General features: G+C 42.3%; 1 protein-coding gene across 1 annotated transcript; it reads right to left on the bottom strand.

Moving 5' to 3' along the window:
• Positions 1–56: 56 nt before the first annotated feature.
• Positions 57–22,851, bottom strand: SF3A3 (splicing factor 3a subunit 3). The gene is made up of 17 exons (XM_004425980.3): positions 22,686–22,851; positions 22,442–22,489; positions 20,734–20,786; positions 20,522–20,627; positions 17,996–18,068; positions 17,551–17,642; positions 16,510–16,592; positions 15,437–15,575; positions 14,519–14,587; positions 14,020–14,087; positions 13,749–13,856; positions 12,861–12,930; positions 10,872–11,036; positions 10,674–10,784; positions 9,407–9,497; positions 1,519–1,574; positions 57–366 (listed from the first exon to the last, which is right to left on the bottom strand). Exons 1-17 carry the CDS (start codon positions 22,779–22,781, stop codon positions 289–291), a joined length of 1,506 nt encoding a protein of 501 aa, XP_004426037.1. The 5' UTR covers positions 22,782–22,851; the 3' UTR covers positions 57–288.
• Positions 22,852–24,624: the final 1,773 nt, after the last annotated feature.

Raw genomic sequence — 24,624 nt, 5'->3', positions numbered from 1 at the left:
GTTAAGAACTGAAGGATTGAGTGAGTCCATAATCCTGGGCTTTAGAACAAGACACATTCAGAACAAGGGCTGGTTTTATTTTCCGACAGAATCTTTTTTAATATAAAACAAAGATAAAACACATCTCAACCCTGCAATCTGCCAGCATGCCTTGTTTCTACAAGATGCAGGCTAGACCAGAAGACTAAGTAGCAAAGAGTCTTTAGGAGCATTTGGTCGGGAGAAATAGAAAAAGCAGATCTTAGGGAAGCCTGGGCAAGCCCCAAAGCTGAGATACATCCCTGAACACTAGAGCAGTCCTTGTCTTTTCAGATCCTCATATGTCTTCTTATTCACAACATTCCCACTGGAGTCTTCATACTCTTCCTAAAAGGGAAGGGGCACACTGTTAGCCAGGCCTCCTGGGAGAAATGTTTGGAACCAACCTGAACTCACCCTGGTTTGATTCCATGGCATTCATCTAAGACAACCTTTCTCAACTGGGGTTCTGCAAGAGAATGAAACCCTACTGCCCTAAGGCACCCACTGTGTGTAATGAACTAACTTCTCTCCTAGGCATCGAGGATGGTACGTTATGACCCATCCTCGGGATATCTGAGAAAACAGTTCATTCAAATCACTTTCTGTGTTTAAGATGAGGAACCCTGGTTGAGAAAGGTTGATCTAATAGAACAGTTTTCAAACGGTTCCCAAGAAAACCTAGGATTCTGCAGGGGTTGAAAGGGAGGCCAAGAAGGCTGAGCCTCCCACTTTAGAGCAATTCTGCTTTATTTTATTTTATTTACTGGAGTTCTACATTACAGTTTAAAAAGGACTTTGCTGCTAAAAAAGGAATATTGAAAACCAATGACTTAAAGGAAAGGGAGTTGCCACCACACCTCACATACATGTCATTTGTCATCTCTGAAATCTGCTATTTGGGATGACTATCTCAAGACCAACAAGGATGCCTCCCCATTCCACGAGAGGATCATCTCTCATTAGATGATCTCCTCAAAGGAGATCTAACATGTGATACGGATTCTCAACTTCTTAGCTTATGAATCCTCATGGCAGAACAAGACACTGGGCACTCCTGCTTGCCACTTCAAAATTTCAATGGGAGAATATAACCTGTCTTAAGACACAAAGTCTGACACACTTAATATCATAAATAAGTTAGGCTTACATGTCAAGAGCCAATTTATAGATATTGTTACATTATATCCGCCACTATGATCATGGGTCACTTAACGACTGGGATATATTCTGAGAAATGTGTCATTAGGCAATTCTGCCATTGTGCAAACATCACAGAGCGTACCCCAACAAACCTAGATGGTATAGTCTACTACACACCTAGGCTCTATGGTACTAATCTTATGGGACCACCGTCATATATGTGGTTTGTTGTTGACTGAAACGTCATCATGTGGCACATGACTGTACAGTGAACCAGGAACCATCTTTCACCTCCCTTCTACATGGTGAGGGAGCTCTGTCACTTGTCGCTATCCCCAACACTACGTTAGCACCTACCTCAGTGTCAGGCTGCCATCGTTCTGATGCCTTCTGCAGTTTCAGCTTAGCCCACACTGCAGGATGAGAAATGAGCAGCAATCAGGATTGACTGATTATCCACTGGCTAGATGGTGTTACATCACACCTAATAGGATCCCCCTGGATGACCCTGCCCTTGAGACTTTTGCCTGCCCCAAACTGGAATTTCAGTTCTGGACCACATATAGACAAAACCCCTTCCACTGCAAAATTTACCATAATCTTTGCTTTGCTGTGAAAGAAAAGGTGGATCAAATATAATCAAAGACCTCTGAGAACAGAGAACTGATACTCCTGAAAAAAGAAGTTAATGTGGTACAACCTATGGGAATTATGGGAGAAAGTGACCTTATTATCTTAAAGTTCATTACAAAAGAGAAGGAGCACACTAGACATTATCAAATACATTTGCTTAAAGTCTGGTGCACATATTTCAAAAACTTCAGAGAAAAAAACAGGTGAAACGTCATGGCCAAAGAGTCTAAAGGTAAGATGGCTCAACAAACACTGGCGACATTAAAATAAGAATCCTGACAGTTCAATAACAAATTATCCCAATGAAGATGAAAAGGGGAAGACATCTACAGACACCACATCTTCAGGAGAGATCAGACACGTACACAAGACAGGCCAGATACAAAACCAGGGAAAGAACGATTTAAATCTGTAAGAATGGTGTCAGGAAGGTGCACTCTCAGAACAAAGAGCTACGTGCAACAGACAGGACAGGTCTGCTGACACAAAGATGACAAAATATTAATAGATGATGGTGAGAAGGCACAACTACTTGATTCCTATATGCTTCTACATTTCTCATCAAGCAGAACAATCTCTAAATTTGACAAGACTAGAAGAAATACCATATAGAGAAAGCTGAAGTCTAAGATGGGGGAAGAAATAGTAAATGAGACAATATATGAAAAAGTGCTTAGCTCTGTGCCTGGCGTATAGATGCCCAACTAATCATCTTTTCCTTCCTTGCTAATTGCTTTAAATTAGCTGAAGTCTTCAGGCCCAGATAATATGCACATCACGAAGGAAGGGAGAATTTATCATGTGCTACTACGTGCCAGGGCAGGGTTCTGTCATATTCTTTGTCCAGGCCATTCAGGAATCCAACCCATAGTGGTACTAAACCACTGGAGACTTGAATGCTGTCACGATTTTCTTAAAGAAAAAAATGGATGTAGGAGACTGTGGAGCAGTAAGGGAGAAGTTAACTGTTCAGAGGGATCTGAAAACAATTAGAAAAGAATGGGATCACCTCTGGGTGCCAGCGTGAGTTCACTAAGAATAAGTGAAGCAAACTAATTGAATTTCCTGTTTTTGATGGATAGCTGACCCGATAAAAAGCCATAGACACAGGACATCAGGATTTTAGCAAAGCAACTGCTCTCATAGGCAATGTCCCTACAGTTTACTGGAACACTTAAATCTCTTAAATGCTATTATAAACAAGATGGTGAACTTGATGCTATTAGTTCTAGTTAGGTAGATTTATACCTACTGACTATTAGTCAATTGTAACCTACCACCTAAATGGGGATCTCTGGTGGCAATTCCACAGGGCTCTTTCTTAGCTGTCTTTTGTTCAACTTTTTAAAAAAAACCTAAGTCTGGAACAATGGAATAATTGCCATAATAAATTTAAAAGTGAAATCCTTCATTTACGTAAAAAAAAAAAAAAAAAAATTATACTCTAACTTAAATGATAGTACTGAATCCCTCCCTCCTGACTAAAAACTCCAAAAGAAAAACTTCAACAGAATGATCTAAAACCAAGACAAGTAAATTCAGTGTTCCGGCTGTGCCAATGGTTATTTCCCTGCCCTCTCCCTTATTAGGGAGAGACGTGTTCTAGAAGGAGCAGTTTGATCTAACAAGTAACTACTTTTGCCACCAGCTACTGCAGAAAGAGCTGTTTGGACCACAGATGGGATCTGATCCAGTTGCGCCTACCTATTGTTTTTCTCAGGTATTAGAAATTGGGACACTGAGACTGAATGCGCTGGATGACGGCAGGCTCTAAAAACTGAAAAAGTCACATAGAGCAAAGGCTAGAGTTGCCGTTGTTGTGAGCTAAGGTTAAAACAGAAGACACAGGGGCTGGCCCCGTGGCACAGTAGTTAAATTTGGCGCATTATGCTTAGGCGGCCTGGGTTCACAGGTTCAGATCCTGGGCTCAGACCTACACCACTTGTCAGGCACACTGTGGCGGTGACCCACATATAAAGTAGAGGAAGATTGGCAGAGATGTTAGCTCAGGGCTAAACTTCCTCAGAAAAAAACGAGAAGACACAAGCAAGTGGAGAAGGCATATGTACAGAGAGAAGCACAGCTGGATAAGCATACTCTTGCGAACAGGATGGAGGGCATGGAGTTAATTTTAATAGGCTCTCTTCCTTATAAATGAAAATCCCTAAGGTGTCTACTTTGAGTGCTTAAAAAAAAAAGTACAATCTAGGTTTAATAAAAAGGAATTACACAGGAAATGAAGAAAAGTTGCAGAAACTGTACAGAATAATAGAATTAACTTCAATTCAATAACTAATTGATGTTTACTATCAGTGAGACACCTGAGATAAAGCTGTCACGATCATGTAGGAGTCAATATGTATCTCTACCTGTTACTGAAGTCTGAAAGGAAGCCAGAGAGTGAATCTAAGATACTTAAAAGGAGGAATAATGCCTGGAAAAACCAAGGGGAGGGGGGAGGTGATGATAAATTTGTAGTAAACCTATGAAAGGTCATTGAGGGTGGATAAAAAAATGAAAAAAGAAAGTGATATTGAGATAGAAGTAAAACTAAATGTTACATAGAGAACCTAAAAATATTAAGGGAAGTCATGACGGAGGGAAATAATACATCAAAGAAGTTGCAATAACAAAAACATGCATATGACAGAAACTGATTAACCTAGCCATCTGAGTAAGGAGATAAATTCTGAAAATAATATGAGTAACAGAATCATGAGCCTGCCACCAATATTCTAGAAATAAATAAAAATTACCTAAAAATCTCTGCATGGCTACTGAGAGAATGCATGAAGTTTCTTTCTGGAATAACCCTTAATAATCAACTCTTAGAAAAATCTGCTTGATGAGGGTGATTTAAAAGAAGGCAATATAGCATTATGGAAAGAGAAAAAACTGTTACAAGACAGACACAGGTTTGATCCCTGGCTTTTTTCTACTTACAAGCTGTGTGACCTTGAAAAAGTTACCTAACTTTCCTCTTCTGAAAGTGTGGGTGCCCTACTACCTCACTGGTTGTTCTGAAGATTAAATGAGTGTAAAACATCTCCTATTTACCTGGCACAAGCAGGGATTTGATAAATGGCAGCTACTAATACTAACATTAAACTCCGAATGAAAAGATAAAGGTGACTCTGGATCTCACTCCTCAGACGCTGGAGAGGAGCCCACAAGTGAAGGTGATGAAGACAGCAGCTTACGCTTACTCACTGAGGACATTCTACACTGGGGCAGACATGGCTGTAGCACTTCACCTGTATCATCTCATTTACACTTTGAGACAACTCGGAAGTAGATCAAGAATTACCACCCACACTGATAGATAAGGCAACTGAGGCACTGACAGAAGTAACTTGCCTAGGGTCCCATAGCTATAAATGGTGGAGCCATGATTTGAACCCCAACAGGTTGCCTCTCCAGAGCCTGCACTCCTAACCACCACATGAAACTATATTAGGAATGTGGTTTTGCACCGACTTTACCCTTGAAGCAGAACATACCAAAATGTAAAGAACCTGACAGAACCCATCAACAAAGTCCTGGGGTAAAAGATCACGGCAAGAGATGATGGGAATCTGAAAGCAGAAAAGCCGCTTTTTACAAGCAAGGTGATAAGAACCCTGTCAGACATGGTAAGATTAAAGACATAAAATAAAATCTACTGAATCATTATGAGAGTAAGAAACAAGTATAAAGTTTACAGTGCTTCAGACCATCAAGATATTTACCTCCTGTAAATAATTCAACCAAATATATAATAATAAATAACAGAAATTAGCAGAAATAAACTATTAGTTGAAATATTAAAGTTAGAAATATTAGAAAAATATCCAAATAAAAGGAATAGATTCAAGTCTCCTATATAATCCATGTAAATGAGAATCTAACAAAAAACAAGATAACTTTTCTAGCAAAGGAGTTAAATACATATAGATCCATTAATACACTGAGTGTAAAAGGCTTAATACCCATATACAATGACGAGTATCGATGACAGGGGTGAAAAATAGCCCACATTTGCTGCCAAAATTTTGATAATTGGGGAAATGGTCAAGTCCATCACAACAGAACAAACAAGTTATCAGATAAAGGGAATTTCAAAAAGAAAATGGGAGTGATCAATAAGGTTACAATATTGATTTAATTATGTGGTTTAAACAACACAAAACAAAATACATACAAAATTGGCAGAAATGCAAGAGACAAAATTTAATAACTGGAAATGTCAACATGTCCCTATCAGAATTCAAAATGAATAGGGATAAGTATGAAATTAAGGACTGGAACACTGCAAGAAGATTAAACAGCCTACAGGTGGAGAGAAGCACTTCTTTTCAGGTGTACAGAAATCTCTAACAAATCACTGACTGTAGACCTGGACACAAAGATACAGTATGTTCTAAAGGCAGAAATTCTGAATCTTACTGCATGGGCCAAGAAAAATAAGAATAAATAAAATAGAGTTAAAAGGTGTTCAATCACTTAGAATTAAAAGTACTCTTTTAAATAATTTCTGAATTATTTTTTAAAAGTCATAAACAATACCTTTGATAAATAAAGCTTTAAATATAACATGTCAATAATGGATATTCCCAATGGTTCCTAACAGAATCACATCTAGTTCTAAAGGCCTGTATTAGAAAGAATAAAGAAACAAAGAGAAGAAAGTTCTTGTCTAAAGACTTTAGAAAGGAATAAAGAAACAAGATCAGAAAGCATTAACAGGAAAAAGGAAATAAAACTCAGAATAGAAATAAGGCACTTGGAGCCAGCCCAGTGGTGTAGCGGTTAACTTCATGAGCTCTGCTTCCAAGGCTTGGGGTTCGCGGGTTCGGATCCCAGACTTCGACCAACACACCACTCATCAAGCCATGCTGTGGCGGCGTCCCATATGCAAAGTAGAGGAAGATGGGCACAGATGTTAGCTGAGTGCTAATATTCCTCAACGAAAAGAGGAAGATTGGCAATGGATGTTAGCTCAGGGCTGATCTTCCTCACCAAAAAAAATAAATAAATAAAAATAAATAAAAAATTACAAAAAAAAAAAAAAGAGAAATAAAGCACATGGTTTCCTATTTTGTCATAATACATCAAGGAATTGTATGGGTTATTAACTAAAGAATCTTCTCCAAGTGGTCACTTTGTATGAAGAAGTAATCTCTATTTAAATGTAAACAGTTTCAAATGACAAAAGAGAGTGTAGCATGTCATCCCATCTTTTTTATGCCACAAATATGGTTTTGATCCCTAAACTTGATAAGTGTCTCAAAAGAAAACAAGCACATTTTTTATTTATGAACATAAATACAAAACTTCTAAACAAAATCCTAACAGGATAAATAATTACATTAAAAGAATATCTGCTACCCAGTATGAAATAATCCAGGAACGGTGTTTTACCCAATGCCTAATAAAAGAAAAAGTGGTAAAAATGTTGTAATCTTTCTTTTTTGGAATGTGATGATAAAATCACAAGCCAATCTTAAAATTAGTATAGATGCACAAGCATCGTTCCCTTTAGAAACAGCATTCAAGAGCCGGCCCCGTGGCGTAGTGGTTAAGTGCGTGCACTCCACTACTGGTGGCCTGGGTTCGGATCCCGGGTGCGCACCGACGCACCACTTCTCCGGCCATGCTGAGGCCGTGTCCCACATACAGCAACTAGAAGGATGTGCAGCTATGACATACAACTATCTACTGGGGCTTTGGGGGAAAAAAATAAATAAATAAGATTAAAAAAAAAAAAAAAAAAAAAGTGTTAAATTATGGGCCGGCCCCGTGGCTTAGCAGTTAAGTGCGCACACTCCACTACTGGTGGCCCGGGTTCGGATCCTGGGCGCACACCGACGCACCGCTTCTCCGGCCATGCTGAGGCCGTGTCCCACATACAGCAACTAGAAGGATGTGCAACTATGACACACAGCTATCTGCTGGGGCTTTGGAGGGGGAAAAAAAAAGGAGGAGGATTGGCAATAGATGTTAGCTCAGGGCTGGTCCTCCTCAGCAAAAAGAGGAGGATGAGCACGGATGTTAGCTCAGGGCTGATCTTCCTCACAAAAAAAAAAAAAAGAAAGAAACAGCATCCAGGCAAGGATTACCTATCTGTCACCTGCTTCTATTTAACATAAGACTTGGGGGTGATGCTTAGGATAACTATTCATGAAGAAAAATAAAAACACAGAACAAAATTAATAAAAATACCACCTTTGTTTTTGCAGTTGGCATGATTGTAAGCCTAAAATGATGTAAACAGATCAATTTCAAGGTATCAGAAGTAATAAATTAGCTCAGGCAAATCACAGGACATAAGAAAATACACAAAAAATGAACTGTGATCTATTTATTAGTAGTACACAGCTATGGGGGCCGGCCCCGTGGCTTAGCGATTAAGTGTGCGCACTCTGCCGCTGGCGGCCCAGGTTTGGATCCCAGGCGCGCACTGATGCACCGCTTCTCCGGCCATACTGAGGCCGCATCCCGCATACAGCAACCAGAAGGATGTGCAGCTATGACATACAACTATCTACTGGGGCTTTGGGGAGAAAGAAAATAAATAAGTAAAATCTTAAAAAAAAAAAAAAAAAAAGTAGTACACAGCTAGAAAATACATCTAAAAACGAGACTGCATTCAAAACACAGCACTGCGATTCTATGAAATTTCGTTACTATTCTAATTTCCTCCCAAAAAAGTCAAGGGCAAAAACAAAAGGTAAAGAAGCTAACTGGATAATCTGATTATGACACATATTATAATTCTGATTGGAAAAACTGAATGATCCTGACTCATAAACGGATAAAAACAGACAAGAAAGCAAGAAGGAGTCCCCAAAGCTGATGGCACACAAACAACTCAATGAAAGAGTCCCCAGAATCCACGGGCTAAGTCAGGATCAGGGAGCTCTTTAGAGTTGGGAGCCGAGAGTCAGCTGATCAAGCAGCTGAGTGGTGTGATATGTACACCTGAGAGGGGGAGTGCCTGAAATTTAACAAAATCAAGTAGCAAAATTCCTTTCCTCTCAGTGTAACCAGCTGAAAGTGAAAACCGGACAGAGAAGAGAGAAACTAGAAAGGAAACAGAAAGCCTGTGAGGAAGATGCTCACGGCAGTAAAAGCGACCAGCACCAGGCACACAGGAGGCCTGACTGTGGTCATGGGTGCTTTAACAGCACACTACTCCCTGGCATGCACCCCACTTTGCTCTTTCCCCAAGAGGTATTTTGCTGCCATGTTTCTGTGTATCTGCCCTGTTGCCTCAGAAACAAGCTTACTGAGACCATTTCCATTTTTTCCTTCATATCTACAGTTCTCAACACATTAAAATCAATTCAGAAAAATACACGTACACCCACTCACTCAAAACCTTGCATACGGGGGAGTTCACAGACTTCATTTAAAAGCCTTGTTTTGACTCAGCATAGGGATCCTCTCAAGAGGGAAACAATTAGTACTGCTAACTCACGCCCTAAAAATGTAGTAAACTGTATGACTGTAGTAGCTTTTACATATCCACAAATGCTACTCTTAGGCCTGCATCCACCAGGGTACTGGGACAGTGAGTTGCAGGAGTGGCCACTTGGTCTGGCCGAGGGAACAATAAATAAAGCTTACTTACAGGAGACAGCATCTTCAATCTGTGTCACATTAGCAAAGTGCGCAGTGTTTGGGATGCCCAAACACCTCATGCCATGAGCATGGCGCCATTCCTGGGAGGAGAGAAACAAAAGGACAACGTGAAACAGGAAGCACTGGACACAGAGCACTAACTCTACTCGCCTCATCAACTCTAACCTGGCCCTTTGTGAAAGACTCCACCAAAAGGCAGCACTACTTTTGTGGCTCATGTTTGTAAACAGCTGGCTGTGACCGACAAGAGGCAGTTATTTCAAGCAGCATTGCACTGTTTGCCTCACTGGGCTGGTTTATAAAACCTAGATTCTAGATCAGTAGTCTTCTAGACAAAACCTCTGTGTCAAGACCACAGCAAAACACCACAATTCTAACTAACCAGTCATCTCCCATGCAACCCCCCCTCAACCTCCCAGCGTGAGTAAGCATTACTGATGGCAGGTCAGGGTGATCTCTGTAAGTAAAGGAGAAGACTGTTTATCAGGTATAAGCAAGGATGTGAAGGAAAGCAGGAAGACATGCTGACACAATGACAGTTCTGGCTCAGGGATGGCAAATGGCATGGGCTTTATCCTGGATGCCAACTCCAATTCACTGGAGGTAGTGTTGAGAAAGATTCAGAGACTGCTTAGGGGCTCAGCAGAAAAGAGCCAGTATCAGTTAGTAATACATATGTCTGAGAGAGGGCAAGAGTTCTTCATATAAATTCTCCACCCTTGGGCTAACAAGTCTTTCCCATTCCGTAAAATTTCCTTCCAAGTATTAGGAACTGAAGGCAGAAATAAAACAAGGGTGAATCCACTTACTGTAGTACCACCCAGATAATGCCTAGACTCAAGGATAGCTTGATAAATGTTATCCCCTTAGTTTCTTTTTCCCAAAGAGGCAAAGGCCCATTTAAGACCCAAAGGAGGAGGGCAGCCCTTTCTTTGGTCCTGTGTACTAGCAATGGGGTAGAGAAATGACCAAGGAGCCAGAGATTGGTCCAAGACAAAAAGAGAAGTACAAGAACAAGAGAAAATGGAAATGAGGCTCAAACAGCAGAGTGGTAGAATGCCTTCAGAAACCCTCTCAGGCGTTGATTCAAGGCTAGTGCCAGAGGCCAAATGCCAGAGGCTCGACTTGAGACCCACTCCTCTGATTCTCTTAAGCTCTGGACACCAGGGGTCCTTTCAGGCTCCTCCTACCCTCTTCTCTAAAAGACTCATGTTTCACACTTCAATTTCCAGGAGAAACGGTTCTGAACTCCTTACAGCAAAGTGCCGCTGGAAGGCCTTGGGACCTCGGTAGGTGTAGTTTCCACAAATCTCACAGTTGTAGTTGATATTCAGGCCATGAAGCTTATACAACCAGTAGGGAATGGGCTAAAAGAAATCAGATAACATTAGACTAGTGTCTGCATCGGCTTCCAGCAGGGGAATGGGGAGAAAGATGGTCATGCTGGGACTGACTTTGCCATCCCAGCCAAGGGGCAGGTTTTTGGGGTTGTAGATGATCTCGTTCTCTTCATCTTCACTCTCACTCTCACTGATCTGCTCTTCCTCCTCCTCTTCTCGCTCTTCTCCTGTCCTTGCCTGCTTGCGCTGTACATTTTCATGAGTGAGATGTCGCTGCTCCTAAGTCAGGTCCAGAAATGAAAAAGGAAGTCAAGAGAGAAGCAGTGCACAACAAGAAGGGAAATTTCCCGTTTTCCCGTAACTCTTGCTGACTCTTCACTTCCAAGCATAAGGCTTTCTTTCTTGTAGAAAAAAGGGAAATTCCTGCCTTCATATCAGAGCTCCTAATCAGCAGGCCCTCCCTGATCCTGAAGGCAAAAGTCAAAGGTTTTATGTCACTTGCCTAAATTACTCATCTGAGGCCAGACTGTCACACTTAGTGTGACAGTCCACTATTGTGGACTAAGGACAAAGTCCACAATTCCAACATAACTCTCCAAATTTTTCTCTGACCACTCCCTCCCTCACAAGGCACACTCCACACACACTGAATTTCTCATTATTTCCTGAACATTTCATCTCCTTTCACAATGTTTTACTTTCCTGCTTGCCATTTCCTCTACCTAGAACATCTTCCTCCCTCTTTCTACTTAGAGAACTCTATCTCAATGTATCATGGCCTGGATCACATTACACTGCAGCTGTCTGTCTCCCCCAACCACAGAGTAGGTTTTTCAAGGGCAAGAGGCTGTGTCATATTCACTACTATATCCAAAGATTTAGCACAATGTCTGGAAACCGACAAATATCAATAAATGGTGAAATAATGGTAAAAACAATATCAGAACATAATGAGAGCAACTTCTGGAAACTATTTTGGCTGGAATTCTAAAGAGAAGGGTGCCACCTCCTGGCAGGGAAAGCAAAATGCTCTCAAAGGAGGGAGAAAGTACTAGGTACATCATATGTCCAGGGCACAAATTAGCCTCCAGTCATCTTCAGAGGACTGGTAACTCAGATTGCTACCCCCACTAGCATAGCCCAAGTTCATTGTGAAGCATATCAGTGTCCCCAGTGTCCAATGTCTGGCTAGCCTTTTACTGAAAGCAGTTGTAACAGAGGAACCAACAGGTGGCTCTAGTTTCACAGCTATTACATGCGTGGCCCTCAAACAAGGGCAGAATGAAAACATCCATGGCAATTGACAAAGATACATAAACAAGCTATCTGAGCCAGAGCCACCCACTCAAAACACCATCTGAGCATGTGTAAAGGGAAAGGCTCTGAGAGCAGTTGGAAATGGCACAAAGCAGACCCTATTAGAAAGGCTGGTCTACTGCAGCACTCCCAGAGACACTGGCCATCTTCTTGGCAGGAGTGCTGCCCTTTCTCCCACCTTCTCTTCCCTGAAAGAGAGCTATTTTCCCCCTACTCTTCCCCCTACCTTCTCTCTGAGATAAGCACCCTAGTCTGGCTAGGGCTTTTCTCCCTCCCAACTCACCCTTCAGCTCCTTCCTGAAAGAATACTCCAGGAGCAGCTCACAGCCAGCTTTGTACCACTAACATTCTAGCCCTAGTAAGTTCTCATAATTTTGTGAACATGTTAAGTAATATTTTTTCATAATAAGTCATACCTGAAAAGCTGTGATTAGCCTTTCCCTTACTTGTCTTTTGAGTGTCTGCTTCTTAGGTTGCCTCCTGGGTATATCTGGAGTTCAGGCAGAGACCCTGCACCACTCTAAATACTATATGAGAGGAGTCTATTCTCTCTACCTGGCCTCACAGGATTGGGCAACCTGGGGAATATCACCTGAAAACAGATATTAAGAACAGAACAGGACCTCACTGAAGGGCCAAATACTCTCAGAGAACCCTATTTTCTGTTGAACTAGTTTAACACCTACTCTTCCTCTTTCGATCCTAAAAAAAAATCCTACAAGTTTGTATTTCTCTGACTCCCATACCTTGTAGCATTTATAGCCCTGAGCTGAGTCAGTTACTCACCCCAAGAATCTCTACGTATTCGTAGATCTGGGCTTCTAGGAAGGCAATGTCTTTGTTCCTCTCAGTGTCTCTGCGAACAAGAAACAAGCTGTATCACTCAAGGGGTCTTTTACCCAATGCCCTGTTCCAATATCTGGGAATATTTACTCCATGGGGGTGTTAAAAATCACAAGCACATGAGAAATATCGTGCTGTGAAAGCAAATGCTCTGCTCAGCTCAGGACTTGCTGACGGAAGTACTGTTATTTCTTATAATGCACGGAAGCTTCCTCTTTGACCTCATTCTAGGAGGTGAAAGACATAGCAAGATATTTAAAATTTCCATCATTATAATCTACAAAGGAAATGTGGTGTAGGAGATGAGCTCCGGAAGAGGCAGACTTCGGCCCAAATCCTGACCCTGCTACTTATTAACTCTGAGATAATGAACACGGTCCATAACTTTTCTGAGTCCTTATCTGCAAAAAATCAGGATAACAACTACTTTTCAGGGTTATTATGAGAATTAGAAAAAACATATATAAAAAAATACCCTATACAGGCATGGGCTCAAGAATAAATTCAACTGTCATTAGCAAAAATAAACTTAGAAAAATATTTTTTGAACCTATTTAGCCTCCAAAAGGTATTGAGGTAACAAAAGGTACCTATAGGGAGCACAATTTCAACATTAGAGACTTCACTCTCTCTCAACCACCCGAGTATGGCTTGTCCTTGCTTTATAGTAACAATGACAGCACTCTGCCACTAGCAGAGAAAAAGAGCAGACGGATCTCTATGGACCAATAATGGTGATAAAACAGGCTTTAAAATCTCTGTCATGGTAAACATTCTGCATGGGAATAAAATTTCAAAACTGTAAGCAGAGGTGCCACCTCAACCACTCACCGCTTGGTGCCCTTTGACTTGGGATTTTTGGCAAACAGGGAGGTGTCAAGTGACTCCAGGGACTTTCCTTTGGTGCTGAATAGCCTCTGGGCTCGCTCTTCTAGGGTCCTAAGGAGACAGGAGGAGCAAAGGATTTCAGGATTACTCTACCATACAGGCTTGCTTAATTCTGCATTGTGGGATGACAGAAAGAATGGAATCAGAGCCACTCAGAAGACCGCACAAACACACAGTCAACGGGACAGTTCTGATAGAAAAACCAGTCTCTTACCCGCCGCACTTCAGGCCTAAAGCTAAGAGCGCAGATTTCAATCTGTCCAGACCCAGGGAGGCCAACTCCTATATAAAAAAGAGACACGTTACCATTTTATATAAATAGATTCTGAGAAACAACAAATGCTCAAACGTAGGTCTTTGCAGGCCTGATGTGTGGGTGTTCCTCAAGCTGTGGCAAGACCACACATTCCACAGCCAATCTCCCAGCAGTAAGCACACTCTCCAAAGGATTGACTCTGTGGTCAAGTTTATACTTAACCATACTGGTAGTGTTCCATTACCTCTACTACAGCTTAACATAGTAAGAGTTATTTTACAGTTTTCAAAATAGTTGGATAATTTTTTTTTCTTTTCATCTTTCCACATTCTTTGTAGACGCCTGGTCCCAGGAATTGGTGACTTATCATAAGTCCAGAGCATTAAAAACCAAAGATCGAGTGGTCCCTCTGAGGAGTGTACAGGCGAGACAAGTGCAATGGCTAAATAGAACATACCTCCCAGGAGGAGAACGCAGAGAGGTCAAGATGGGCTCCAGCATGGGTCAGGGCACTGCTTGTCTCTTTCTGGCAAGAAGAACAACATGATGCTTATTAAGATGTAGGTTTACAACGAAGACAAGGGAGCCATCTAAACTACCAGGTGCCAGCTGGCCCCTTTCCTTTTTTTTTTTTTAACAACTTTTTATTTATTTATTTATTTATTTACTTTTGTGAGGAAGATCAGCCCTGAGCTAACATCCGTGCTAATCCTCCTCTTTTTGCTGAGGAAGACCGGCCCTGAGCTAACAGCTATTGCCAATCCTCCTCCTTTTTCTCCCCAAAGCCCCAGTAGATAGGTGTATGTCATAGCTGCACATCCTTCTAGTTGCCGTATGTGGGACACCGCCTCAGTATGGCCGGAGAAGCGGTGCGTCGGTGCGCATCCAGGATCCGAACCCCAGGCCGCCAGTAGCGGAGCGCATGCACTTAATCTCTAAGCCACGGGGCCAGCCCCTGGCCCCCTTCTTATACACATGTATAAATAAGAATCAAATTCTAAGAGCAGAGTAAAAAAGCAGATTGTCCATTCTTTCCCTGAGAGTTCAGGAAAACTCAAGTTTATCCCCAGGAGTGAAAACATATCTCATAGCAGAGATTTCTAGCACATAATTTTATCAGTTTTTGGTCAGGAACTGCACAGCAGTAATGACATGGTTGGTGAAAATCCTGGGCTCCACCAACGGCAAGTGGGCCCTGACAAATCTCCTTCCAAAGTACACAGAGAAAACCTAGCATACTTGGCAGAGAACACCTCATGGCCACAACTGATCCCAAGAGATCAGCATCTAATGCCCTAAAAGAAAGGCTCAAGATTAAAGCAAAATAGTTCAATTCCCTGGCATGTCCTCCACCCACACCCCCACTGAAGCTCACCGGCCACCCAGGAAAGGTACCATTCTCCCACTTCTTCTCAAACTCATTCTGAATCTTCCCAAAAAGTTCATTCTGATCTTGGAGGGGCTTTACTCTGTCTGTGTAATCCTGAAGGTACTCGAGCAGCATCTCCAGGTATCTAGAGAGGAACAAGTAATACAGAAAAAGCAAAGAGGGTTTCTATTTTGTGTGTGTGTGTGAGGAAGATCAGCCCTGAGCTAACATCCATGCCAATCCTCCTCATTTTTTTTGCTGAGGAAGACTGGCCCTGAGCTAACATCCGTGCCCATCTTCCTCTACTTTATGTGGGACGCCGCCACAGCACGGCCTGACAAGCGGTGCGTCGGTGTGCGCCCGGGATCCAAACCCAGGCCACCAGCAACAGAGCGCACGCACTTAACCGCTACACCACAAGGCCGGCCCCTCTATTTTCAATATATTGTTATGCCGTATAAAATATAATTCTAGTGATACTAGTTTTTAAAAATAGTAATACTACTTTTTAAAATGAGCTTACAATTGACTTTTTCCTAACATATCATCTTGATTCTGACCTTTCCTAGCTTCTTTCATCTTCATGATACATATTTGGATACTGAAGTCTTAACTCACACATAAAAGATTTCAAGTAAAAAGAAAATTAAGGCAAGGGAAGTTAGGAGTGCAGATCACTAACCAGGGGCATAACAACACAAACAAAACTGAACCTCTATACATCAGACCCAGGTACCTCACTTCACTCACAATCTGAGAAAGTTTAATTTCTTTCCATTAAACTCCCAAAGACATAGAGGTCCCTGGATGAAAGACATTGTTCTACAATAAGACAAAATTAACAACAGTAGGGGTATAAGCTGGCAGATGTGCCCACAGACACACACTCTTCCAGAGCCACAGTATTACAAATGTTTTAAAACCACGTCATTCAAAACCCCTATCCTCCAATAACCCTGGAAGTCATTCACAGATGACTTTCAGGCTACAAAATTCAGAACTCTGCCTGCCCTCAAACTTTCACATTAAATAATCTTCTAATTAAATCCAATAGAGGCCTAGAAGCTAGTAATGCCTACCTCTTGTACTCCGCATTCTTCCTTTCTTTAGGAATGTCAAATAACTGGTCAAAGATGGACAGGTATGTGATATAATCCAGCTTCTGGAAAGAGAAAAGAAATGACAAGAGATTCAGTTAGGTGCTTGCACAAAGTTACAATGTAACTTCCAATAAACGAGATCAAAATTGAGTGTTGCCTAACAAAGTTAACAAGGCCCAGCTTATTCTTGTCTTTTTCTTTTCCATCATTTAATTCCTATACTAACTGAGGTGTTAATTCCACTGGACTGAGTAGAATATCACACATAATTAACTCTGCAAAATGAAGATCAAGTTAATACACAGTAAACTAAAAGAAACATTTGTCAAACACTTATGCATGCCAGGCACTTGGTTAAAGACTGACACCCAGCACATCCTAAAATAAAGTCCTGGAAGTTGCCAACTGTTCACTCATTCAATCCCTTACTGAGCATCTTTGGACTAAGAACATGGAGACAGACGAGAACAAGACAGACACGGGACCTGCCCTCATGGAGCTTCAAGTTTGCTCACTGACCTTCTGGGACGTTTCCTCACAACTCCAAGAGGAACTTAATCATATACTTGGTTGTGACCTTCTGTGTCTGCCACATTAAATCTCATCTCTTGTGATCAGTTATTTTTTAATGTCTTTTAAGAAAGACATTAAATAGACCTTTGCTGGCAGAGATTATGTTTTTGTATCTTCCATGTACCTAGTACTATGTTTGCCTAACACAGGAGGTCGAGATGTATTTGTGAGGATTTTTTTTAAGTTTTAGTTTCACAAAAGAAAAACATGCTTGTTGTATTAATAAAATAAAATTTATTAATAAAATAATGCTTATTGTACTCACTGTAGAAACCTGACTTTCATTTTGAATAGTTTCATTCCAAGAAAGCACATCACCTCTTTAATATTTACGTAAGTTACAAAACACAAGGAAGACACTCTAACTGCTTCACGTCTAGCAGCCTCAGCCCAGTGTCCCAACTCAGCCCTAGCATCAGAACCACTCTCTCCTCGCCTGGGTCTTACCTCTGAGGCCTTCAGGTTAATATATTTGAGGTAACAGTCGTGGAGATCAAGGTAACGACCATATCCCTCTTCATCTGTAAACTCCACCAAATCTGAAGCAATCAGAGATATCAATGATTCCGACACTGAAGACCATTTCTTGGACTTGGCTTTTCAAATCGACTGCTAGTTCCTTGTTTCATGAAGCAGCCCTTCACCCAAATGTTCTCCATATGCTCATAAAGTGAAAAGACCTCAGCTTTCCAGGCCAGTGAATTTGAGCTGGGCTAGCACTGAATAAATATTTTGTCCTAGGCCAATTTAGGATGTCAATCTAGCCCGGAAACCAACAAAGAGAGAACTTGGCTATAAATTTCTCTGGAGCCCTGTTTTCCAGGGCTCAGAGGGCCAATCTGAGCAAGCTGTCCTTCTGCTGGCGCTGAATGGAAATGTTAACCCTACTTACTTTGTGCCTCTTCACTTGGATTCTCCCGAGCCTTTAGTAGCTCCTCAAATTCCACTGACATTGGCACACAGATCTGATGGAAAAGAGAAAAGCTCAGGTGCATTTTCAACATAAAAGTTGCAGGATCACGGAAATGGGCTGTACAGAAAGTTGGACTCCCAGCTCTTGATTTTTTTTTTTGTGAGGAAGATCGGCCCTGAGCTAACATCTGCCAATCCTCTTTTTGCTAAGACTGGCCCTGAGCTAACATCTGTGCATATCTTCCTCCACTTCTGGGACGCTTCCTCCACTTCCGTCCACATATGGGACGCTGCCACAGCATGGCTTGCCAGGCGGTGCGTCGGTGCGCACCTGGGATCCGAACCGGCAAACCCCGGGTCGCCGCAGCAGAGTGCGCGCACCCAACCACTTGCACCACCGGGCCAGCTCCTGGCCTTGATTTTTCATTAGGAGCCTACTGCTGTTCTCCAATTACCTTGCTTTTTTCCTTTTCTGCACTGTGTGACTAAAAATTGCTAAAGTAACATATGCTCACAAAAACTCAAATAACACAAAAAAACAAAATGAAAAATCAAAGTCCCTCTTTATTAATTCTCTTGCAAATAGGTAACCACCGTTAACAGATCCTTTTCTTATGCCAGCAATTCTCAAACTGTGCTACACAGTAGAATCACCTGGGAGAGAGTTAAAAAATCCTGATGTACCTGATACCAATTAAATTAGAAGGGGGCAGGTATCAGTCCTTTTATAAAGATCCCCAGGTGATACAAATTTGCAGCAAAATTTGGAAACCACTGTTCTAAGTACTTAAATGTATTTGTACAAGAACATACAAGTGGGTACAAGGTTATTATTATTTTTCACATAATAAAACTTTTCTTTTTCACTTAGTATATCTTGGGCATCCTTCAAATCATTTATTTAACCATTTATTCTTCATCACCTTTCTACCAGAGCTGGAATAAGGTTAACACACCAGAATGGTACTCATGTCTTCTCTCTTGGTTAGCAAAAGACCTCACATTCTACCCTCCAAGCAGGGGAGAGGGGAAGAACACGACACATGTACATGTTAAGAGTATCTTCATCTACCTCCACTTAACTTCAATAAATAGCCTCTCCTTTCTGGTATTTTCCGTTTCTTCCTCTCTCCATCTGCTCCCTTAAATACATATGTCTTCCCTATCTTCCTTACGATCCCCGTGTCTCTCCTTTATTTCTGCCAGTCTTTCAAATACATGCTCCACACTCCATACTGCTATTTCTATTACCCACTTTTACCCCTGTGACCAGATTTCCATTCCCACTACTTCAAGGAAGCAGCAATCCTGGCAGTTACCAATCAACAGCTGATACCAGTGACTCCCTTTCTGCAAGTCTCTTACTTAGCTTCAGTAAGACATTTCCTGGAGCTGTCATTTGACCTCTGTAATGGAAGTCTTTCCAGTTAAGTCCCTTATTGTGAGTGTGCCCCAAGGCACACAGAGAAGCTCTGACAGTCTCCCTTTACACTGTGTCTCTCTCTCCCAGAACACCATGATTCACGGCTTCAACCACCAAGTCTATGTGATAATTATCAAATCTAAATCACAAGTCTTTACTTCTTGCCCGAGCCCCAGTCACCTAACTTCAACTGCTCACGGGACACTTCTACCTAGATACAACATCACCTGAAAATCTACATATATAAAAATTCATTTTCCACTGCAAACAGGTTACCTCTTTCCTGTTTCTATGAAGGGAACAAAGAACTTCCCAGCTACACAGTCATGAAAGCTCAGAGTAATGGTGGACTCTCTCTCTCTAATTCTCCCCCTGCACCTAGAATTCCTTTGGTCAGCCGTGCAAGATGCTTAATCAGTTCTAGATAATTGAGACATAATCCCTGCTCCTTATAATCTTACAATATAGTGGCGCAGACATTCACTCTCATAAAATACAAGAGGACCATGAAGAAAAGAAAGCTTAATTTGGAGGGGTAGACTAGTAAAGATATTTCATGGAAGAGTTGGCCTCTGGGCTGAGTCTTGAAGGTGTAATGATCCCTGGAAGTGAGTTAAGCCCTTTGTGTTAACTGGGTCCTCTAGGTAGCAGATTTCGAGACAGAGTTACATTCACAGGCAGTTTATTGGAGGGTAATACTCATGAAAGATAAAAAGGAGAGAGGAAAATAGGGCAGGGAGAGCCTAGGTCATGATGCAGACAGGACAAAATCTTGACCAATCCAATGGGGAGCTCTGGAATAGACTACTCACTAGAAGAGTCTTGCACTGGGCAGAACCAGCCAGGCCATAGTACGCCCACTGTGCTCAAGTCACTGGCTGGGGGTGGCCCAGGAAGAGAATGGCCTTGGCTTAAAGCGGAGGGGGATCATGAACGCACTGGAGCTGCAGGATGTCAGCTAATGATGCTCCCTGCAGCTAAATGGCAAGTTCATTTCTGAAGGGACATCTGAGCAGCACGTCTCCATTTTCCTTTACTATGCTATTCAGGCAGGTTTGGAGAAAACACTTTCTGAGGCCATACCTCATTTGGGTGCTTCCGGTGGAATTCCTTTATTTGCTTGAGTCTATTATAGAATTCAGCAAATTCATTGGGTCCTGAAATGGCATTGAGCTCCTCCTTTCGTAACCTGCAATTGCAGGAAAAATCCAAAAGAACATAGAGCACAAAGTCAGTCCTTTAACCATGGCTCCTCAGAAGCACTAACTCCTGCATTGGCTGTGACTGTCACTTACCCATCCTTATCATCATACAAATCCCTCAGGTTCCCACTGACTTCCATATACCTCTGAAAGGCAAACAGAAACCCATCAGAATGAAGCAATCCGTACAACCACAGAGCTAAGCCACCAACAAGGACTCTCTAGTCAGAGGCCAGGGAAACCTGGGGAAATGTGGTGTTAAAAGTTCCCATGCAGAGGGCCGGCCCCATGGCGTGGAGGTTAAGTGCGTGCGCTCCACTGCTGGTGGCCCGGGTTTGGATACGGGGCACGCACTGACGCACTGCTTGTCAGGCTATGCTGTGGCGGCATCCCATATAAAGTAGAGGAAGATGTTAGCCCAGGGCCAGTCTTCCTCAGCAAAAAAGACAGGAGGATTGGCATGGATGTTAGCTCAGGGCTGATCTTCCTCACAAAAAAATAAATAAATAAATAAAAGCAAACTCTTGGGAAAAAAACCAGAATAAATATTCAAAAAAAAAAAAAAAAGAGTTCCTGTGCTTTCTGGTACCTTTAACAGACAGCACTGGTTCCTGATTAGTTTTTAAAACAGGCCAATTTGAAGATTACCTAAGTGATATGATTTAAGGGGTGGCATCGAGTTCCTATATTTACATGTTACTGATGATTAACTTTCCCTAGAAGAGTCATCAAAGAGAGCCATATAAGAGAGTCACCCTTTGCTAAATAGCAATTCCCACCTAAGACCCTCAAAGATAAAAGGGTGGTCGAAGATGATTTTCACTACTTCAAAAAGTTTGATTGAGGAACGTACAGGCTAAATAAACTTCCTTTGGATTCAAACTCAGGATGGTACAGGTACATAGTCCCTTCTCCAAAACTTTTGGGACCAGATTTGTTTCAGAATTTGGAATTTTTAAATTCAGAAAGGTACTATATATTATATAATATCCCTAGTGGAATCTGGAACACATATTAATAGTTCTGCAGTGAAACTCACCTAATATTTACTAAGTGGGATAAAGACCACAAAAGCCTCTCATCTGTTCAGGTCAGGTTTTGCTGCCAAATGAGATCAAGTGAGATTCTGCCACCAAGTAATTACTCCCTCACAACCCCCTTTGTTTTCAGAGTATTTTGGATTTGGGAATTTAGATAAGGAACTAGGGGCTCGTAAGACTAACTATCTCCTGCAAATCAGAAACTCTGATGAGGTCTTTTATTTCTTTCTAAAGACATCTCAAACATATACAAGAGCAGACAACATAGTATATAAACCTCCATTTACCTCTCACTTAACTTTAATAAGTACCAACATTCTGATTTATCAGTTTCCTAAAAGTAAGAAATTGAACTATTACCAGGTAAAAGCAGTTTGGTAGGCAAAAATACTTCAAATCAGTGTTCTGGGAGGAAAACACTAACGGACAGCATTCTCTTCCGGGCAGAAGAGGTAGTACTTTCTGGGCCCCAGTCACTGACTTCTAATAACTATTCTCTACACATCCAAGGGACACAGGATACTTTAAGAAGGGGCGTCCCTCCGAGTAACGGAGAAGAGTACGAGTCGCCCGTTCAGAGACGCGAGGAAGAGCAGTTAGGCACCCTCGGGACTGGCCGCCGCGTGGACATCTCCAGGCCGACAACCCGCGACTGGCCAGTTGGGTTACGTCTGGCCAGGGCTCCCGCGGAGCGGCCGCACCCGCCTCCCCGCCTTTCCCGCGCATCCCGCCCAGCCCGACGCGGTCGGCGGGGTACTCACGTCCTGCATGGCCCGGGTGCGGTGGTCCGAATTGATCTGGTCCCGGAGCTGCAGAGGCAAACGGGGACACGGCGCCGTTGCTCGGAGGGCTGGGGGAGGGAGGGCCGCCCGAGGGCTGGGTCCCGGGAGGAGGGGACCACGGCGGGGGCTCGGGGAGGGGCCGGGGAGGGGCGCGGGGAGGGTCAGAGGGTCAACCCGGGATGGGCCCGGCCTCAGAGGGAGCCCCCGCCCAGGCGCCACTCACCGTGGACTTCTTCGTGAGCATCTCTTTCGCCATGACGTCCATGAGCCGTTCCTTCTCTTCGTGATATCGCCGTTGCTGCTCGAGAATCGTCTCCATCTTCCCTGGGCCCCCGGACCTCTATTCAGAACACCGACACGGCCGGAAGCAACTCCTGCCGCCTCGCGCGCCCGCGTCCCCACGCTGTGCGTCCGGCCGCACTGAAGTTCCGCGGCTACCGGAAGTGCCTCGGGGACTCGAGGAAAAGTGAGCACCGAAAGGAGAGCCAGTCTGGGCTATCGAGATGGCAGCAGTGCCCCTTGCTGGCCGGAGGTGTGGTGGCGCGACGCCGAGCGGTTTGCAGGTGCCTCTAGGGGGCATACAGAAATCCCGGAACCTGAGGCGAAGTGCCGGCTTCCCGGGGTTTCCTGGCCAAGCAAGCAGGGGCTCTGTGGACTGAAGAGTAGTGGAAAAGTATGGATGGGAGTTGGGGGACCGGAACTTGAGACCCTTACTGTGTGTGAACTCTGACAGCGTTTTTCCCTTCTCCGGATCTCAGTGTCGTTGTCAGTAAAATGGGGATGATAGGGGGTTTTGTTGTTTCTTTTTTTTTTTAAAGTAATTCACATGCAGAAACAACCTAGTTGTCTAACAGCAGGGGACTGATTAAATAAAATATGGTACATCAAAGTAGTGAAATGCTATACAGCCGTAAAAAAAAAAAGAATGAAGCAAGTCTATATGTCCACTTCTAGATGGCAAAATGAAAACGTGTGTCCGTATGTTCAGATGTTCATAGCGCCGTTATTCATCATCAACAAAAACAGAACGCAACCCCCAAATCCATTCACTGGTGGATGGATAAGCAAAATGTGGTCTATCCATACAATGGAATATTATTCAGCAATAAAGGAATGCTACAATGTGGATGAACCATGAAAAAGTCATGCTAAGTGGAAGAAGCCATACACAAAAGACCATATTCTGTAGGTCCAGATGAAATGTGCAGAAAGGCAAATCAATAGAGACAGAAAGTAGATGAGTGGTGGCCTGTGGCTGCAGGTGAGAACGGAAGTGACTGCAAATGCGCACAAGAAATCTTTTTGTGGGTGACAGAAATGTTCTAAAATTGGATTGTGACAATAGTTGCACAACTGTATTAAATTTGCTAAAATTAATTGAATTGCACACTGTAAATGGGTGAATTTTATGGTATGTAACTTATACCTCAATAAAGCTGTTAAAAAAATCTGTATGAACTCATAGGGAAAGATGGCCACACAAAGTGAAAAAAGCTAGACGCACAACAGTGTGTATAAAAATAGATGCACAAACAGATTATTTCTGTAAGGATAGCCAACTAACAGTAAACAGGGGTTGTTTATGAGGAGATAGCCTGGAAGATCTGGTACAGGAGGGAAATTTCTCTTTGTATATACCCAAAGGAGAGCATGAAGTTTTTTTCTTAACATGTACATGTATTACTTTTTCAATTGCAAAATAAACTTAAAACTAAAAATGAAAATACATATATGCACATGAACCTTAACAAAAAAGAACTAGGAGGCTATAATATATCAAGGAGTTGTTAGTGATTTATCTTTTGTTCCCTTTACTTTTTAGAATTCTCCAATTTTTCTACAATAAGCATACATTATTTTTTAATTTTAAAAATAACATAGGGATAATGACTCTTGTCTTGCTTGCTCATGGGGTGTTGTAAGGGTATTTTATGTCTAAAAATTTGAACAACCTTAGGGAGAGGACTCCAGGCACAACTCCTCACCACAGGCTTTTCCTGCACCACGAGGAAAAAAAGTAAGAGATCTCCATTCAGGATCAGAGAGATGAAGAGATGAAACTTTTTTTTTTGGTAAGGTTTGGGATCTACTGTATTTCATCGAATACCAGATGCCAAATGTTAACCCCACCATGTTCCACTAAGAAAGAAAAAAAAATTGTC

The sequence above is a fragment of the Ceratotherium simum genome, chromosome 22, assembly GCF_057802395.1.
Source record: "Ceratotherium simum simum isolate JZ-2026a chromosome 22, ASM5780239v1, whole genome shotgun sequence".
Taxonomy (NCBI): domain Eukaryota; kingdom Metazoa; phylum Chordata; class Mammalia; order Perissodactyla; family Rhinocerotidae; genus Ceratotherium; species Ceratotherium simum.
The sequence above is the reverse complement of the archived record's forward strand: the minus strand, read 5'-3'. Positions and strand labels throughout refer to the sequence as shown.

What these genes read in the sequence shown, in the direction of transcription:
- SF3A3 (XM_004425980.3), bottom strand. Translation starts at nt 22,781, where the DNA reads ATGGAGACGATTCTCGAGCAGCAACGGCGATATCACGAAGAGAAGGAA. An exon ending in CCCTTGGCTGGGATGGCAAA is followed by an intron (nt 10,785 to 10,871) that starts GTCAGTCCCAGC and finishes GATTTCTTTTAG; the next exon opens with CCCATTCCCTACTGGTTGTA. An exon ending in CCTTCCAGCGGCACTTTGCT is followed by an intron (nt 9,498 to 10,673) that starts GTAAGGAGTTCA and finishes CTCTCCTCCCAG; the next exon opens with GAATGGCGCCATGCTCATGG.